General features: G+C 41.5%; 1 protein-coding gene across 1 annotated transcript in view; it reads right to left on the minus strand.

Moving 5' to 3' along the window:
- Positions 1 to 20986, minus strand: part of LOC121192776 (contactin-associated protein-like 4) — a 74228-nt gene that overhangs the window by 29812 nt on the left and 23430 nt on the right. Inside the window, exons 3-10 of the mRNA XM_041054651.1 lie at positions 16808 to 17001; positions 13291 to 13438; positions 11146 to 11352; positions 6430 to 6605; positions 6092 to 6238; positions 4503 to 4770; positions 3793 to 3942; positions 3165 to 3336 (exon numbers count right to left, since the gene is read on the minus strand). Of these exons, the coding sequence (XP_040910585.1) occupies positions 3165 to 3336; positions 3793 to 3942; positions 4503 to 4770; positions 6092 to 6238; positions 6430 to 6605; positions 11146 to 11352; positions 13291 to 13438; positions 16808 to 17001 (1462 nt within the window). The remainder of the gene's footprint in view (positions 1 to 3164; positions 3337 to 3792; positions 3943 to 4502; positions 4771 to 6091; positions 6239 to 6429; positions 6606 to 11145; positions 11353 to 13290; positions 13439 to 16807; positions 17002 to 20986) is intronic.

The raw sequence follows: 20986 nt of genomic DNA on the forward strand, positions 1-20986 counted from the left end.
AAGATATGTGGTTGGTTCAGTACTTGTGTGTATGCTAATGTTTACATACAATATACTGTGTGTCTGTGTGTGTGTGTGTGTGTTATGCCCTAGAGGCGGGTGTATAATTGTTGTAATTGTCTCATTAATTGTGCTGCTATTTGGCGTGACACCAAGACAGCAAACGATTGGATCTGCTCTCTCTCTCTCCCGTCCTCCTCTCTCTGCCTCTCTCAGCTCCTGAGGCTGATTCTGCATTGTCACTGATGATTCGCACTTTGATTTATCATCTTACAATCCACGAATTACACTGAAAGTATTTATCACGAGGACTAAAATCACTCGCACATCAATTAATTTAATTTAAACCCTCTGCTCACTGTTTTACTTCAGTGAATGTTGTACAAACATGAGTGCCAAAGTTAGAGTTGCATTGGATTGTATCTAAAAGCTGATCATGAGCTTAAAACATTCACAGCAGCTATGACCAGTATTGTTATATTAACAGTGGATCTCGTGGCTATTTGTACCTGAAAGGTGTTGCCTGCAGTGATGAACTGACTCGATTGTAGAAGCACATGTTTTCTGTGTCTCATTTCAGGCAATAAATGAACTGGCTCCTTTTAACCTCTTGTGTTTTGTCTCCGTTTTTATAGTTAGTTTGTGGTTTTTCTGCCTCTGTCTCTCTTCCTATCTTATACAGTTATATTCCAGTAAATGTTACTGTTGTGATGGTCGCACAGTTCAGACCTCCAGCCCATGTTTCCACTGTCTCTGAGATAATTGAATTGACATTTATAAAACTGTCATAATAACATGACATTTTGGGGGGGTGTCCACACATTTTTGGCAATTTTGTATATTATACATGAGTAGTGCACTGGATTCTAGTAGGAAGAGAACATGCGTCCAAACAGAACAGAAATCAGCAAGAATACAGTTGTCATACCACAGGTCTCCACTGAGCAATAATTCTGTATTTCCCAAGGGTGATACTGAGAGTGTGTGTGTGTGCAAGCTTATGATTCTTTGTGTGTGTCTGTGTGTGTTGTGGATGGTGCAGTCCCTCTGCCTCATAAATGTCGTCCTGCTGCACCTCACAAATAAACTACAGTCTGCCAGCAAAGAAAAACAAACAAACAAAAAAAAAATTTAAATCAACGAAAAAAAAAAAAAAGTTACTTCAGAAAAAATTCTGCGTGAGAAAACAATGGAGGACAGACAAAGAGTTCTGGAGGGCACAGTTTCTTAAATTATGCTTAAAGCCAATTCTGTCTAAATGAGATAATGAAATAAGTGAAAAAAACATCTTTAAAAATGGTCTTATGACTTGAAGAATTTCCATACATTAGCAAATAACTAAAACTTGTTTCACTCAAGATTGTGATGCCCCATGTGTGTCATCATCTGGGTGTGTCTGTTCCTCCTGGTTGCAGGTGTCTTGAGTGGCTCAACACACCTGGGCTCTGGTGAAGAGTCTATTTAAGCCCCTGCAATTGATTGCTCACGCTCTCATTTTCTCTGTCCACAAGCACACCATGGTTTTGGTTTGGTTTGGTTTGATTATGTTGTTTTGAGTTAACCTTTTGCTTCTGTTTTACATCATTCAACACTTGCATACTCACACTTTTCATTCATGCACATTTTACACCACTGACTCCACTGATTTTCCACATCCCATAATGTACATATTTAATTTGATTACTTAATTTGGGTTCAGTTTGGTCTTATTTGGTTTAATTTGGTTAAATAAAGTATTTATTTGAACATTTACATGGTGTGGTCTCCCTTTTTGTTGTGACCCTTTGAGCCAGGTCATGACAAATGGGGGCTTGTCCATTTGAGGTTATTTTGTGGTAGGTTTTGTTTGTTACCTTAGGAAGTGGACCTGGGGTGGTATGTATTTTTTTGTTTAGTTGGTTTTGATCTAGCTATATGCTGGTTTTGGTTGTGCTTTGTATTTTGGGCAGTTTGTGTGGATATTTTGATCTGTTGGCTTTGTGTTCATTGGGGGAGCTACACCATGTGCTTTCTGGCAGCCATTTTGTGTGATTTGTATACTGATCAGGAAATTGGTATCACCGTCTAGTTGCACTTTTGGACAAGGAATTCTCCAGCAGGTTGTGGGGCACTTTCCTTTAGGGATTGGGTCCATTTGTTTTTTTGGGGGGGGATAGTGCGGTGAGAACGTGGCAAGAGCAGTTGTCTCGGGGGCACATCCGCTGCTGCAGGTGGGTAGCCAGTTCATGGTTACTTTACCGGGCTGTCGGGTTGAGTCGTTGCCTGCATGATTATTGCCGGCAATGCAGTGCGTAAATACCCACCACAAGTATCACACGAAGACTAGGGTTGAGATTTAGCCAGTTTGGGGTAGGCAGTGAGGGGAGATATTCCTTGTGAAGAGGCTGGTCTTAGCCTCAATGCGGCTTGACGGTGTTCACTGTATTTTCTGAATGAGTGTTGGTGGTAATGGCTTTTACATGGTGTGGTCTCCCTTTTTGTTGTGACCCTTTGAGCCAGGTCATGACAAGATGAAATGGACACGTGTCCTCGTGGACACGCACTCCTGGCAGATGGTTTCAACTCCAGGGAGTAACTTTGAATTAATGCATTAACTTGCATTAGATGAGGGCTGCATCAGAGTTACTGGAAAAGCAGCAAGATTTCCAAAAACCTGTTTCAATGCCCTGATGATATTTGTATTCAAACCAACATGGAAAGGCAAATTCCACTCCTGGTATGAGTTTTCTTGACTACAGGGAGTAAACTGAATATAATGAAAAAAAAAAAAAAAAAAAAAAAAAAAGCACAGACTCATTCTGTGTCTGGCCTGGCCACACACACACACACACAGCAAAATTCATTCATACATCCTCACAAAATGGGTTGTGCTGGAAGGTTTGTGACTGCCCATTAGTTCCCTCAGAGGTGAGCACTGTCAGGAAATTGGCTGGTAATTTGTGTGTCGAAGTAAGCCGAAGCTCCGTGATTTATTTCACCTCCACGAGCGAATGCGCTCAAGGCAACTGAATTCTGCCCAAAGTTTCATTGCTTAAATACTGGTGTGATAAAGCTCAGTGGACTGACAGAATATTAGGAGACGATCACATCAACAAAAATGTGTCTTCACTTATGCCAGTGAAGAGTTGCTTTGGGTTTGTTTTTTGTTTTTTTTGGAAACTGACCTGTCGATGATTCCACACATGTCAATCTGCACGTTGCTGTAGTTTCCCAGCTGCTTCTGCTGCACCATGATTAGGTCCACGTTTTGGTTGTCCAGAGTTAAGAGACGCATGCAGCCCTGGAAGACATTGAAGGGGTTTCTGCATTCCTGACTGTCGTCCTCAGCAGGACAACCTGAACAGAAGAGAGAGGAGTCATCAGTTAAGAGTACACGTGACAACTGTTATCCAATGAAACTACATACATTAAAATGACAAACAAAAAAATAATTAGTGATAAACTGGGAGATTTAAACATTATTACTTTTACCTGAGTAATATCATATTGAGTAAATGTACATGCACCAAATTCCACATAATGCAAGAGATATGTAGATATTCCTTCTATCATGATGTGTCCTGTGACTGTAATTGGTTACTTTCACCATTAGTTGCCAAAATATATATGCTGCATTATGGGTACAGATTTCCAGTTTTTTGGGGGTGGTTACTCAGAGCAAAAACAGTCTGAAACTGAAACTTTCCTCAGATTCTGTGCTCAGTCCACAGTTCAGCACCTTCCGCGTGGCTGTTTGACGCTTGACAGGTTTTAATTTCCAACAAAGACACAGCTGACCTGTTTTACTCTTACCACCAAAGAAGAGGTGACTTTCTATGGTGACAGGAAATGAGGGGCTGGCATGAGCAGTGCCTCCTTCTTCTTTATCCACAGCGATGGTCAGACGTCCTCCTCTGGAGTTCAGCTCCACTGAATGCCACTGACCATCATTCAGAGCAGAACCTGGGAACCAAAAACTCATTAACACACACGAATGAAATTTTTTTTTTTCATGTGTTCATGGCTGCACATGGAGCCATTAAGACCTGCAGCAGATGTTGCAAGATTTTTGTTCCAAAGAGAAGAGGGCAAGCATGGGCACTCGTGTGGTGATGACCAGATTAGATATCCTATCACTCCACAGCCTGCCACACAGGCACCAAATTACCATTTGGAAACAGTATTTAGATTAGATACTCTGCTTTTGTCTGCTTGTGTCTGAAATCAAGGGCTCATTGGCTTTGTCTGGTAAAAGTGCCATCATTATCACTGTGAACTGCACATGTAAGAACAGAAAGCCTGACAGGCTTAGTGAAGTGCTTATTGTTACAGAGGTTTTGTCAGAGAACGACTTGACTTAATGGGTTAATTAATTTTAAGGCTAATATGAAACTATGTGGGTCAACTCGCATGAGAGGTGACACAGTAATGACTCAATATCCACAGGAGTAACCACTAATTTAACTTTCAGTGGATCTGAAAACGTAGGGTTTGATGGATGAAGCTTCTGGTTGTTGACTGACCTGCGCTGAGCTCCAGCAGTGCCCTGCCAGCCTTATGGATCTGTAGCCGGAGTCTGGCCTCACTCAGGTACAGCCAGACTACACCCCCTTGCTGAGGGAGGTCAAAGGTGAGCAAAAGTCCCGCCTTGTTCCACGTCCTGAACTGTAAGCCCATGGACACGCCTCCTGACGAGGACGCCGTCGTCCCAGGCAACTGGAGGAAGCTCCGAGGGCCCGGGAACGTCACGGCGACGGAAACTGGCTCAGCACAAGAAAAGGTCACATTGCCCTGAGATAGAGAGAGAGAGGAGGAGGTGCGACAGGAAAAGTGATTACTACAGAGATAAAGCAACACAAAACATGAATATTAATCAGCTGCAGAGGGTGTGTCGATGTGACATGTCGCAGTGATCTCATCAGCAAGTCTCCTTAAAGAGGACATGGGTATTACCATAATGATAACAGCAAAGCTTCGGATACGATTAGGAAAGCAAACTGAACATACCAAAGTCACCGAGGTTGGATGAAAGACAGATAAAGAATGAAAATGGAAAAAAAGGAGAGCGTGCAGTGTTCCCACTGCTGCTGTGACTTGACGTCTCTGTTACAGTCTATTGTTTTGAGTGGTGGTAATGACGCCAGGTCCATTGCTAAAGCTGCAGCAGTAATATATTACAGTCCCAGCTCTCTTCTGGGAATATCAGCCTGCTATCTTTATAATACTCTGGAAACACAGATGACATCTAAAAGCACTATGTGGTGCAGTTAAAGTGATGTACAATAACTCATGCTGGGATGGGATGTGCTGCTCCACAACCCAAAGTAAAAAGTTTTACTCAAAAACCCTGAAAAGCCTTAAGACTGCAGAACTGACACACCGAACCCCCATTCACAGTCTTATTTTCTTTGTATTAATGCTCCCTGCACAGAGGTACATGAAACATCATTTAGTCTCTGTATTAAACTGGCCCATAACTTCGTGGCGAGTACCTTAAGAGCCACAGCACCATTACAAAATGGCCTCTATTAGATCTTCAGCCATGCATGTGAGTCTGTACACCTCTTTACTGGGAATTCATGTTTTTTTTTTTTCTTTTCTGCTGCCTGGACCTTTATTGTAATGAGAGAGCATTTATTACTCCCTGTAGAGACGCTTCGCAGCCTCTACACGATGAGCTGGCTCTGCTCATTGTGAACGTAGAAACATCTGAAGGTCCTAATGGCCAAAATGAAGACGCATTAGTGAGAGTCTAACTGTCTACACTCTTTTGTCCTGGCTTCATTAACCCCAGCCAGCGGCTCATTTAGCAGCAGCGGCAGCAGCATCCAGATCGGTAAAGCCAATATTTCACCACTAAGATTGAATCCCAGTGGGTCCAATGGGAATCTAACACACATAAAACGTAAGAAACCAGCAGAGAAATCCCACAAGAAACCTTATTACTAAATGCTATCCAGTACATGGTCTGTTATGTATGCGCTGTATTGAATAACTGTTTAGACATTTGAGTTCAACTGTCTAAAACCACAGGACATTTGAACTCTGATCCACGTGGTGGTCCCCAAACAGCACTAAGCACAGGTGGCTGTGTTTTGATAAATTAACTTACCATTAAAGTAACTTGGTGGTCGTTGTGTTTAGCTCGTTCTATCAAGTTGAGGCCATTGTAGAGCAGGTTTTCCAGGCAGCCATGGAAGTTCCTCTTTGAGACGACTGGTTTCTGAGAACTGACGCTGTGGACCGCCCCTAAACTCAGCTACATGAGCAAAATGTCACAGAGGGTTACATACATGAGATTTACTTTTATAATGTAGCTACAGTAGTTTTAACAGCTCTAAATAGTTCTTTAGATTCCTTAAAAAGTGTTGGATGTGTGTGAGGTGTTTTCCCGGTTGTGCTGTGTGTGCATTTAAGTGTTTGTACCTTGTGGATTCTGTTTAATCCCACCTGTTCGACATCCCAGTGGTTGAACTCTGCTGGGATTTGAACCCTCTCTGTGTGTTTGTCCACAGTGAGGTTGAGGTGAGAGCCGCGTCTCTCCAGCACTACATGGTGCCAGTGCTGATCATCTAACAGGCTGCCGAGGGAGGCAAGACGCCGGGGCTCTGAGGATGAAGTCTCACCTGAAACAGAAGGTGAAGAGGTGGGAGAGGAGAGAGTAGTTAGTAGAGCCAAGCTGACAAGAGGGAGTATAAAACTGGGATTTTCTGATCTCACTAAAAAGAGTGTTTTCCAACATCCATCAGCTAAGAGAAGTGAACAACAGCCCAGTAAAACCTTTACTGTTCTGAATTTTCTAATTTTGTCAGCATCCCACAGAAAGGATCACACTCAGGTCACCTTCTCTCATCTCATTAGGGACTACTTGATATCTGCATACTCTGAGTTTGAGAACTGAATCCAAATATGTGACAAAGCCTAATCTGAAAAACTGCAGAGGAAACATGGTTAGACATCATTAATGATTGATGAGCACTAGCAGGTCCAAATTTGTGGATTCATTTCTGCATCCCCCAAAGAACTGGGAAAGAAACTTTGTGTTTCTGCTGAGAAAAGGAACTGCGGAAAGAGCTGAATACAGTCAGGCATGAAAAATGTATAAGGTGTTCTTTAGGGAGAAACAATTCGAGCTTCAGAGAGAGAAACACCGACAGTTTGGAAGATGATGGACAAATGTATCTTTGAAATTTCAGCCCGTTTTGTGAGACGATATGTATTTGCCGCTTGGATTAGAAAAGCAACTTCGTTCGGAGAAAGAAAGTTGGGATGTGCACCTGATGATAAAGTGGAAGCCTGTCCCTTCAACAATTCATTGTGATTATAGCCTGGACAAACAGAAAGAGACAGCGCGATCAATAGGAGAGGATGGATGACAAGACTTAAAAAAGCATAATATCACTTTATTGGCATTGATTAATGGAACAATTATTATGTTGATGGAGGTGGAGAAGAGAGGGAGAGGACTTTATGATTGAGTGTTTTATTGGACGGGTGATTTGATTACAAGCTGAATGGATGAAAAGAGAAAGCAGGAATCAATGTGAAGGATGGGGCAAACAACTAGAAAATGAATTGACATTAATATATACAGTGCTCGCTCTCTCTCTCTCTCTTTCCTGTCCTTTGTCGCTGTTTGTCTTTATTTTCCTCAGTGGTTTCCCTCCTTTTTTTTTACAAGGAAATTAATATTTCTTTAAGAAGCAACGATTGCACATGTAGGTTTATGACTGGGCAGTCAGTAATTTTAAAAAATTACTGGGAAAAACTGTGGAATAAGAAACAGCAACACCATCCTCTGAGTAAAACCTGGTATCAATGAGTCTTTGAGCAAGGCTGTTATATGAATTGAGATGGGGGGTCACCAAAAATCAATGGGTTACATCCTGATGGGAGAGTGAACGTGCACAGAAAATATTAACAAGCAGTGGGTCAGTAGACATGAAATATTTAAAGATCAATGTGATGGTGACACAGAAGAAAGGTCACAGGGTCTCAAAAATCAAAGTATGTTTCATCGTTGGAGCATGAATGTGCACAGCAAATTTCAGTGGGGTTTCTTTTCAAGAGGTGTTGTTCTTATGAGCTCCGAGCGCCTCAGCCCAGACAGTCAGACTGTGGTTGTGAATCAAACTGCGCGAGGCAGTCTGCTGCTGTACGAGCATGCTCAGCAAAATCTTTAGATAAATAACTGATTAAAAAAAAAACTGCTAATGACTATAACATCTTTTTTTAATGTCGAGGAGGGTCAGACTGGATGTGTTTGCCTCATTCTAGCAGCCTCTGTTGAGCACTTGCTGCTTTTCTTTCCTCCAACATAAAACTGTATCATATCCTGTCTACAGTTTCACTATACACTATACACAGGAAGACAGTGCAGGCTTTTACCTGGAGTTGCTGTAATCAGCTCCAAACATAATTTTCAAACTGTAAACACAGTTTGGAAAAGCAAATATTTTTGCACACTGATTTACACGACTGTGTCTGTTCTTTCTTTGCTTTGTATCTTATAAAACAGGTGTGATGAGACGTCCTGCTGGCTTGCTATTGTGAGCTAAATAAATGTCTCTTCATCTTCTAGTGTTTTGCTATTGAACGTCTTTTGTCAGTCAACATTTTTGGATGAGAATCTCAGTATCAATTTGCAACCACTGGCATTTGCAGAGGACATGAGCAAAGATGTACAAATTGAATTCTACAACTACGTATTATCATCGTTTTACAGCTATGCTGTTATCATGTCACCCAGTCAAGTTTTGATATTGTTTAATTAACCATTTCAATTTCGAATATATGCTTTACTAATCAGCCGGAACTGGACACACCAACCCTCAGCATGTTTGTTTTCTTAAAATTCCTGAAGTAACAGGAAAAGACTTGGCTGAGTTATGAGGCAAAAAAGATACAATACACTGAACTGACATTTTGATGAATGTAAAGCAGAAAGGAAACAGGACGGTTGTGAATAACAGACATAAATCTTAAAAACCAGCGTCTTTATTCCAGCTGTTCAGACAGCTACCGTCAGACTGACGCATTTAATGTTTGCAGTTAGAAGCCTCTGAAATCTAGTTACTGTACTGGAGTCTCTTATCACTGAGCAAAGATCACATAAGAAAAGATGACTAAGATTTTTGGTTTGATGTGTGGACACAAGGTTTAAACAAACAATAAAAGAAGAACACTCTTTTGACAGGACCCTTATTTTGTTTCCCTGTGTCTCTTTAAAAAAGCATCTCAATGGAAAAGGTGGAGAACAGATGACAAAATAATCCATCTTATATAAATGACAGTGTGCTGCCTCGCGGGTGAGACACTCAACTCAGTCAGCTTGATCTCACTTCACAGTTAACATGAGTTTTCTAATGGCTGGTGTTTTGGTTTTGCTGTTTTCCAGGACACAGTTGCTGTTTCTGTGCAGGGCTGTTTACTCACTCAGGGCTGTTATTCATTGTTGCCTCATAAAGCAAACTGCATCTGTTCAGACCTGGATGTGTTAGCATTAGCAGAGCAGAGCAGACCATGCATGAGCTCAGGGTCAATGCACACAACAGATGACTTAAATTACACAATCTGTAACCTAAAAAGCCAATGTAGAGAAAAAAGAGAGGGGGAGAGGGAAACAGAGGGAGGAAGAGAGAGAGAGAGAGAGAGAGAGAGAGAGAGAGAGAGAGAGAAATAATGAGAAACAGAAAGATGAAGCGTATCTGACCATGAAACAAGAGGAAAAGAGGGTGAAGAATTGCAGTAGCACATCCAAAACACCAAAATACACCAGTGTCAAACAAGAAAAACGGAAATCATGAGATAGAAAGATGAGGAATAAATAGATGAAAAAGGCAAAATGCCTCTTCTGATCTGAAATAAATAAAGTAATGGGAGACAAACAATACAAGAAAAGACAAAAAACAATGAGTTGAGAGAGGAACAGGAACAGACAAAGACAGAGAATAAAGCCTGCTTGTTGTTCTCACTGTTGGTCTCAATGGATGGCTTTAATTTCCTCTCACCGGGCTGCAGCCTCTCTTCACGGTGACACTGCCTTTCTTTGAGCTGATACAGTTTGTAAGATGAAACTGTCGCACTAAAACATGGCACAGCCTTTCTACATGGCAGAGCAGAGACATCAGGCTTTGTTAAAGCTGAAACTGACTCTCTTTGTGACACATTTTCAAATGAAGCAGAAGATGAGGACGTGATTTAGTCACAAGTTTAAATCACATCTCTCAGGTGTGATATGGAGAAATACTGAGTGTTGTTTAGATCAGGAGAAGGACAAGGGAGAAATGAATAAATCAGACCTAACCAAGCTCTCCACACACACACACACATCTCGGACCCAAGATATTGCTTGGGGCATATATTTCTCTATACGCCCCGACTTAAAGATAAGACAGCAAAAGCATTTTAATGAGTTAAAGGAAGAGAAGAAAAGGCATTTTATGTTAAAAAAAAAAGGGACAAAGATAAGATGGATGGATGGATGGATGGATGGATGGATGGATGCATGGATGCATGGAGAAAGTATTTCAGCAGCCAGATGGGATTCCTGATGAGAGGTGAGCCATATGGTGATTATTCAGCATGGCAGCCTGACAACCTCTGGTTTAACCCCGTTTACACACACACACACACACACACACACACACACACACACACACACACACACACACACACACACACACACACACACACACACACACACACACACACACACACACACACACACACATACATACCACACTGTGCAGACTGTAAGTCATGCAGAGTCTGGCCCTAACACAAGCTACAGTAAACGGGAACCATCCATCACAGCTCTAACTGGACAGAGTTTCAGCAGCAGAGTGTGAGCCAAGATTTAAACCAATCACCTGGCAGCGTGCGTGTCCTCCATCTCACCCAACCAAAACCAATTTAAAGTTATTTCAGAGGGCTTACATTGTCCTCGACCTGATACAGATGTCTTTGCGCCAATATGACCACAAAGTGATTCACAAATTACATGAAAAGAAACAGACTTGGTAGACTCATAGACTTGGTTTAGGTACCGTTATCTCCCACTGTTCTTCTACAGATAACCCTGGTATTTATACAGATTTTGTGTTATACTCCAATGTGTTAAGTATTAGTATCTATAAATAGATGTCAGTGTCTGGTGTGTTGTACCTTGTCTGAGCAGCAGCAGTAGCTTTCCTTTCTCTAACTCCAGACTGAGGCTGAGTCCTCCCTGTCCCTCTGCATGGAGCAGCGTCCCAGCATTCTTCAGGGTTTTAAACTTCAGAGAGACAACCTCTCTGGACGTCCTCCTTGGGCCGGGACTGAACCTGTACACCAGACCACTGCTGCCACTGTCAAAACTCACCACATCAGAGCCTGAAAAACAAAACAGGGAGATTATAATCAGGACTTTGTGGTTATATAACAGTATGTTACATGGTACCGTCAAAGACCATGGTGACACACAAACTCCCCAGGTTAAAAAACAAAAAGCGTGTGTGCTTTACTTGGTCTTTGGCTGCTGAGGGATGCATGTCTTTGAATCCACATTCTGCTGCTTAGCACTTGGACAAGACATCAATAAAATGAGAACATGTATTCTTATTTACGAGATCACGAAGGTGCTCGTGTGCTGGCACTGGTATGCATTTGGTCTACAGGCTTTAAACTTTTTACTCAGTATTATTTTCATAGTGAAAAAACATTTGTTTTTCCAACATTGTCTTCTTGACATTATGTTTATATACAATTGATTTGCAGCGAATGCTTTAACAACAGATACATTTGAATGTAATGTCCAATTACATTTTCTATCAACATAATGAGGGAATGTTGTTAATTAATGTCGCAAAAATGTTAATACTGAACATACCAGTAATATGTTAATTGGCAAAGCATTTAATTTGTTTTCTATCTCCACATCCAGTCTGGCAATGCAACATCCACCTATACCTAGACTACAGCACTTTTTTATGGCCCTGGCAGCAGTTTGTTCAAGCTTCAGTAAAGATCACAGTCTTGGTTTCTCTGACATGACTCACAAAACATGATTATCAACATTTAACAAAAATCACAATATTCTTTTGACCTTAACCAAAACACGTTTGTTGCCTAAACCTAATGGACTCAAGATGGAGACCCCAGTGTCTGGTGTCAAAGTCCCTGTCTTTGTACTTCCACCATCCATCATCATCATTGTCATCAAACATCGATTTGTGAGCATCATCTTGTCCTTCCATATTGCAAACTTATTGACACAACAGGGGAGAACTGTCTTAAATTTGTCTCAGTAGACATATTTCATATTTTGTTCTCTTTATTTGTGACGTGCTCTGTGTAAAAGGACTTTTAATCTTCACTCAACAAATCAATCTAACAGCATATGTTTTGATGTCCATCAGAAAAACAGTGACAGAAGGTGTGATATGTGTTCATTTTCACTTTAACTGCAAAAGGTGGATGGATACAGCTGTGATGTGTGAGGTGAACGAGTTAAAGATATGTTTTTGTGGCTGAAGGGCAGAAAACACTGTGTAATGTGGGGTAATTTTCACTGTGCTGACGCCACAATTAATACAGCAAATGTGTATTAAAATAAAACACGCAAAATGGAACCGGAACTAATTAAACTGTTAACACAATATGTTTTCTGGGCTCAGGGGACATGGGTGTGAAACATGACTGTTGTCAGTGTTGATAACAGAGGTGAGAAAATGAGCTGAAGGAGACAACAGTTGGCAGTGAAGCGTCGTGTTTCTTGCTGTACGAAAATATGAAACACACACAGCAAAATGAAACCAATAAGAAATAAGGTGTGACAGATGATGCATGAGTGTATTTGATGTACAGGACAGAGTGTAAATCGATAACACAACAATATTAAAATCAGGCGATACTGTATGAAAATTGAGAAACAAGGAAACATAGGGCCCCATAAATCACTGTACAGTGTTGAGAAGATACAGTTCACACTGACATTTTAAAGTGGTCCTGCCAGTCTGATAAACGTTGCCTTGAAAACAGTAATTCAACAGCTCCCTCCTGTCTCCTTCCTTTCATTGCCTCTGTAGTTCACTTCAGTTCAATATTTCTGATGTTACCTTGTTTTGTAAATTAAATTAATGCTGTGAATGATAATCCATTACTCCTGCTGAGTTCACTATTAGATACATTTGATCCAGTAACCTGAATTTAAGTTGAGAGCAGGCTGGATGCGTTGCTATGGTGATGCAGATCGCCCAAAAGTGAGCAAGCAACTGTGGGTTTTTATGAAGGAGAAAGTCCAGTCAGTCCAATAAAGAAGATAAGACTCACTGTAAGGACATCCGTACGTCTCCAGCCGGAGCCCGATCCTCCCGCTGGGGTTCCAGTCCAGAGGAATGAGGCGGAGGAAGCGAGCGATGGCCGGCTGCTGCAGTTTGTACTGGACCACGCTGTCTGCATTACTGTTACCTGGAAAAGACTGAAAACACGCACACAAGACGTGACATTTTAAATGACTACGTTCGTTTTACATGATTTTACATGTCAGACCTGAATAAAAACCACTGCTTTCTTCTCATTTTCATCTTTGGTCCGGCGACTACCCACTCACCAGGGATGTTGCAGTCATATGACGTGCGACCTGATTCCCCTGATTCACCAGACAAACTAAAATCTTAACCTGACAATGGTGTTAGATGAAAAATCAGGGAATCACAAAAGCTACTACAATTCATCCCGGGAGGCATGGACATGTGCGTCTGAACCAAATTCAATGGCAATCAATCCAAATCGTTTCTGGATGAGCAGTAAACAGTCTGTTTACAAGATCTGGAGAATGAACATGAAACTAATGGCTTTCTCTTTCTGACTCTGGGCTAAATGCCTGATGGATTGTTGTCTTTCCATGTCTCCCATCTGGCAATCTATCCTAATTACATTCCTCCCTCTGATTCGACATGCAGGTCAACTGGTTCTCCCACTGCTGAATAAAATCTTACATACATAATTAACTTATTAATTCCTCTGGAATCATGAGAGAGTGGAGCTGGGTCTCTTCATACGATGAAGAGAAACGCTGTGTTATGTAACTTATAATGATAATGCATTCTGTGTGTGTGTGTGTGTCTGGATCCCAGTTGTGTCTTTTTGTAATAAACGTTTGTCGTTCTTAGAGAAAAAGGGACCAATCAAATTCACTGCTGGATACATACACACACACACACACACACACACACACACACAGCAGCAGACAGGCAGCGACATATTGCAGTTCTAAAACCAGCAAACATTTGTTTTGTGTGATTTCACTGCGCATTATGTGTCTGCACTGTAAATCTGTGAATATACAGTATGACTGGGAGCCATCAGTTAGATTCAAGGGTCACACACTGCACCGGCTTTTTTTAGACTGAGCAGCTGAATGCAGATTTTCCTTATTAATTCCTCTAACATACTGAGCTGATGAATCAGATGGGCCTTGAGCTCAGTAAATGAGAGAACAGCATCTCATTTACCCTTAGAAACATGACCTGACTCGTGCTTGAAAAACAGAGAAGAGAAGAGAAGGAACGGGTGAAGTTTTTCCCACAGACACAGCTAAGTGTCTCCCACAGTACTCAGTTCCCTGTGCTCACACTGTTCATTGCTATCCATATCGAAAAAAACAGAAAAAGGGAAAAGTTCCCTTCACTGGTCGTCAGCCCAGTAAACTGAAAGCAGAAGCCCAGTAGGAAATATGTTGTGGTTGATCCTCCAGCTCTGCCATCAACTTTCCCCTCTGACAGCCTCTCTAAGCCTGGATGACTAATACACAGAAGTTCAGAAACACTTTGAAATGTGACTGGGACTGTGCACAGTTTGTGTAGAGTGTCAGATCAACGTGTTTTTGAGCTGTGAGAAGCCGTTCTCTGCTCTCGCAGGGAAGATCCCGAGCGCTGAGATTAGCCGGATTCTCCCCATATGAGGAAACTGCCTCAGCTCGGCTCTGAACTACTGTTACAGATGTGGTTTAACTCTGGATAAGTGTCCGAGTGGGGTTAATATGACATGTTTTCCCATGTTTGTTGCATAACCGGTTTTGGTTGCTGGGAGCATGCAGGTAAGAAATGCAACTATTAGATAAACATATTTTGAAAGGATTCATCTCTCAGAACTATTTGTTTTTCCAGTGTCTGTAGATATTTTCTGTACCATCAGCATATTGGGATGAACTGTGTCTCCTGGGAGGTGGGAGGTGATGCCTCACTGCCTCTGCTGCCCCCCCCGACTAATTTCTTTATTGATCAGTTCAACAAGAGCCAGCTGAGTCCTCGACATTTCAGTTCAAAGTCACACTTTGGAAATTATTTATGTACAAGTACATCCAACCTAAATTGCTCGTGTATCTGCACCTTTGAACAGCCCCATTTATGGCTTGTTTGTTTATCACATTCACAGTCTTTCTTTAGTGTGTTAGTATGCTAACATTTGCTAATTAGAATTAAACTACTACACTCTCTATTCCATATTAAAAAAACAATCATAAAATGCAATCTTGAAAAAAGTTAAGAAAAAAAGGCAGAGGAGATTAAAGATGCAGGTAAAGACACCACATCTTTTGTTAAATTTGTTTCTGGCACAAACACTGGACTTCTTCCTCACTGACTTTAGCATCCGGCTGCGCTCCAGGCTGCACTGCATGGTCTCAGCCTGGCGAGTGCTGCTCGGCTGCCTCTCTGTCCCACCCTGTGTCCATCAACAGCAGCTTAAGTGGTTTGGCAACAGGTCCGCACAGTCAGCAGAGCTCTTTCAGAGGTTCATCCATTATTGATGAAGAGTCAAAGGCTCCTGATGACTGTGATTATCTCTGTAGAATGGACCGATCCCTGCAGACCAGTGCCGCTAAACACCACATCCACAATATGACTGTAATAGTCCAGCAAAATGAGCTGCAATGAACCTGAGTGGTGTTCATTTTTACGTTTATAACCTGATACCCTCAAATTCAAAGCGTTCATTGTCACATGCACAGTTAAAAACCTGCCGTTTCCCTGCTGTTCACTCTGAATCCTGTTTACCAGTAAAAGAACACAAGGTATAAAAATAGGGGGGTGGCTGTACAGAATGAGGCCAACCCAGGGGAGGTGGGTTAGGGTTGGGGCAGGAGCAGCGGATTGGATCTGTTGACTGGTCTGATGGCCTGAGGATAAAAGCTGTCCCTCAACCAGAGGGCCTACATTTCACACCTCTGCACCTCCTGCCAGAGGGCATGGGTGTGAAAACCTGCATTGGGGGTACAAGTACAAAGCACAGCGCAGTACACTGAAGGTGGTACTGTCCTACGTGTATTTAATATTTAAAAACAAATGCACTTTTACTGTCTTCTGTTTGGCTCTGTCTTTATCTGTCCTGTAAGACTACACTATTATGAATGAAATGTTTATCGAGTCATACCTTATTCACATCTTATTGCCAGTGTGACAAACTGGAGGACAATACACGTGAGTCAGAAGGACTGTAAATTAATGGTCTGTAATATGACTGTGAATTCAAATGCACATTTCTACAGTTGTTTATTTTGTATTTTGTGGTTTTACAAAGACATAGCTACGTGCTGCTTTCCACAAACGTGTTAGGAATGTGAGAACTGTGTCTCAGACATAGACTGTATAAGACAGATAAATAACTGCCACTCAAACAGGATTTGTATTCCTCAGAGAAACTCTTGTTTTCTGTACATATGTTCATTTGAAATTGTTTAGGAAAGAGACAGAGGCTACAGTAACCAGACATTGGTGACTTGTCTCAGTTTATCTACTGTTCATTACAGTAACCTGTTTTGGTACTGCATGCACCAGTACGGACTCACCCCTATACTGTCCTCCTGTCTGTACTGTTTCCAGTTGTGTCCCGTGTCGCTGAACATCAGCAGGTATGACGCCAGCCAATCAGAGCTGCCATATCGGCCCTGGGTAGCAACAGCAGTGATCTTAGTCCGCTCTCCCAGGTCGACCTCCAGCCACTGATACCTGTCTGAGGTGAGAGGGGACCAACCTCCGGCTCCTGCAGAGAGCGAAAATTAAAGAGAGGATTGATTTATTACGTTTCAATCTAAAAAGGTATACGATTTAATAAGCTTATGAATCACCAGTGTGTGTGTGTGAGTGTGTGTGTGTGTGTCTGTGTCTTTACTGACATCACATTTTGCCGTAACAGAGCCAGAATAAAGCACATTTTTGTGTATCACATGCAACAGTTTTAAAACCCCTTTCAGTGCAATCGTTGAATACTGTGTTGTGTATTTTCCTTGTTGTGCTGAAACAGAGGATTGGTTTCATTCCAAGACACTGCGGGAGTTTTTTAATGTAGAAAATTGAATTTAAGGAATCCGAGGCTGTCAGATTACTGCTGCGTGTCACGCAGAATGTTTCCTAGTTGTCATTTTAGACACAGCACATGTTGGAATTTCATGAGTCCATTCGTCTTCATAAATCAAAGGAGACATTCAAAAGAATGCAAACCTCTGCCAATTCTGAACAATTTTCCAATTTACAAACCTGCAGCCTCCACAGCTTTTCATGCTTGTTTGTCATTTGTCTTTAGACTTAGATTTATGTTTCATTTTTTTCTTTGAAAAAATACAGTGTTGTTCAGCAGACATTCTGGGTGCTGGACGTTCTCACCTTTTCACTCAGTCTCTCAGCAGACAAATGCATCGTATGATGACCAATATGTGACTTCTGATCTGTGATCTGTCATTATACAGCAATGTATAATGACACACTCTCAGAATGTATGAACAAGACAAAGTTATTAAATTAGAATCTTATAAATAAAAATGTAATAATAAAATAAGTAATAATAATTTTAAAATTAAAAAAGCAAAATTAAAAACTGGCAGTTAAAGAGAACAGCTACTTTAGTTGGCTACATTTATTAAACAAAGCACACAAATGGCTTGGACAGAAAAAAAGACGATGAGTCTAACATGCTCTAACATGTTGATGATATCAGGTATCATGTATTTGTTAATTAGTGTGTCATTAGTTTTTGCAGCTATTAGATGAAAGGTTAAGGGATCGCTGAATTTATTACAAAAAAACATCTTCGGATACTGATCTCATCAGTTGTTGAGTGCTTCTCAGACAGCCACAGGAGAATCAGTGCTTCGTTTGAACATTCTTCCTGTGGCAGTTGTACAGGAAGCCCTTTTTTTTTAATGATTTCAATCACATAATCATTTTCTGCTCTCAGATCCTGACATCCCCAGGGCTAAATCCCGAACTACGTTTGACCTCAGCCCTGAAATGTCTTACCAGATTTAGTTTAATATTGTGGTGAAGCCCTTTATTACATTTCTCAAACAAAGCATCATCAACAGGGTGTTGCGGTGCCATGCATTGATTAGTTGCACAGAGTGCCAGACCATTTTCACCCTCTCCTAAATATAGCGTTGCTAAGAGGCTGTGGCTTGATCTATTGATTAGTTTTACAGTTTGCCTGCAAGTCTGCACCCTTTGCTATATAAAATATCATCATTAACAGGCTGTGGTTCTAAGCATTGATTAGTTTTACAGTACTCCCGCAGGTTCCTTTCCTGTGTTACACATCACCACTAAAGAGCAGTGTCATAAGATACCGATCGGTTGTATTCTGGGTCAGTAGGTTGAGAAAATAAAAAGAGGGTTTTGTCAAAATATAGTAACTAGTTTAAATAAAAGTTTTTCAATGTAGCATTTCCCATTTATGGAAGTGTATACTATGGTATTGAATAGTTGCTCATTATGCTAGAAGAAATGTGTCTCATCCCCAACTGTTATAAGAGAGAGAAACAGCCAGAATGTGTGTGTGTGTGTGTGTGTGTGTGTGTGTGTGTGTGTGTGTGTGTGTGTGTGTGTGTGTGTGTGTGTGTGTGTGTGTGTGTGTGTGTGGGAAAGTGCTTTGTCAGGCCAAAGCAAGGCCTCAGAGCTCAAACACCAGATGGACGCTTCTGAAGAAGAAGGCTGCTCACCAATGTCCCACTGAGCGCACACACACACACACACACGCACACACACAAATACACACACACACAGGCGTGCACACACACATACACAACATTGGAAGTCAATAAGCTCCTGGAAAGCATTAAAAAACAAACAGACAAACGGTGCAAATATCACTTGTCCTCGTGTTACCATGCTGTCGTCTGCTTTGAGTTTTACCAGCAGGAAACTAACATTTTGAAACAAAGCACCAAACAGAATTTATCCTAAGCCTCCAGGGGACAGTGCTGGGTTGTTCGATTCTAATGTGGAGGCCGAAGTCACAACTGCAAGCCATAAGATACCCTTGGGTCCAGAAAGTTTTTTTTTTTTCCCCCACAAATCCATCAGAAAAGAATAGGCTGTGAGACGACTTTGTGTCATTTGTGTGGTCCAGCATTCAGCCACACAGCTAATACCATATTGGCCAAATGAGCAGGGATCACTGGGAAGTGCTGAATCTTTTACAGACTATGTACTGAACACAGATCAACTGGTAAATCGAAAGTTTCACCTTCAAGCTCAGATTCCTCCACACCATGATTTTCAAGTACGATGCCTGCCTCCAGCACTGTCACTGAGCCAGTCCTGGCTGAAGCAATCCACTGTTTTACAGCCATGTACCATTGCATCAGACTTGGAGGAGCTGACACACTTCACGTTCAGCCACAAACCACCCAACTGAGGTTGTGGTCTGATGGAAGGAACCACAATTACATCATTGTCAAAAAGATGGGATGCTGTGCCAAGGCCTCCAAACTTCTCAGCCTTGAGATTATGGAAAAAGAACTGGAAAGTTGGTGAACTGATAAAAGCAAAATGCGACAAAGTGCAATGGAAACAGACTTAGTGAATAAATCATGATGCACCTGAAGCATGTGACTTCGCTCCACGGCATAGATGGGAAAAAAAAAAGTTAACGTTTGTTTTATTGCAATAATATAAGTTTCATAGATTCACAACACTCACAGATTTTCAGAAAACAAAGATAATGTGACAGCAATTCCACATAAATGTATGTTAGCTCTCAGTTTGTGTTCAAATAATACTAGTTTCTTTTCATCTTGGATGTGGGAAGTAGAACTGGAAAATGTAGTTTTAGCGTTTCGTTTATTTCGTTATCAGTGAAAAAGGAGTCTGAACAGCGTTCGGTGGCAGACGAAGGAAAAAAGCTGTGCAGTGAAAATGAATCGGTGTCGGTCTGGCGGCTGGTGGAGCCTGATCTTTAAAGAGCTAAAGGCCAAAGCTAATGAGCACTTGACTAACAGACGTGTCCAGTGACAGCAGAACAGAAAAGAGCAGGCACTCTGACCTTTTCTCATGAAGATTAGACTGCAGAGGAAAAAAGAAAGAGATGAGAGAGAAACAAGTGAGAGGCAGAGAGGTGTTACAACGATTTACTGTGTCCACCCCATCAGATGTAGTTGAAACAGAGGTGAACTGATGGCTGATGGTCTAAACACTTTCTGTCATGGCTGTCGCTTGAAATCAAATTGATCTCCGTGGCTTCTCTCTCCCCCGGTGTCAATCAAAGAACCAACTCTAGCCACCCACTGAGAAATGTAGTCACAGTTAATGATGGTGAGGAGTGTGACATCACTGCTCTGCCAGCCAATTACAAGGCCAAACTCTCCTCTAGGTGTCCAATCAAGGGACAGTGAGACAGTTGCCAGTGGCAACATAAAGCTCATTATCTAGAATTTCTTGGTTGTAAAACATACCAGAATTTTAATTGCTTTTCATTTGTGAGTTTTATCATACAGGGTACATCCAATTTCACCACACCAATTACAACAGTCGTGTCTTATGTGAGTGGTGCTACTGTAAAACTGACACCACGTTGCTAAAGTCAGCAATTAGCTAAACCAACAAATGGAAAATTACAAGCACTCGGAGCCATCGTTTGCCACTGAACAAAAGCCCCAGAGCCATGCTGTGCTTTCTCCTCCATTTTGGATTCTGAGCCATGCTTTGTTTTCTCCTCCATTTTGGATTCTTTTTCAAATAACTGTCCACATGGCCAA

The sequence above is a fragment of the Toxotes jaculatrix genome, chromosome 14 (genome assembly GCF_017976425.1).
Source record: "Toxotes jaculatrix isolate fToxJac2 chromosome 14, fToxJac2.pri, whole genome shotgun sequence".
In the NCBI taxonomy this organism is placed as follows: Eukaryota; Metazoa; Chordata; class Actinopteri; family Toxotidae; genus Toxotes; species Toxotes jaculatrix.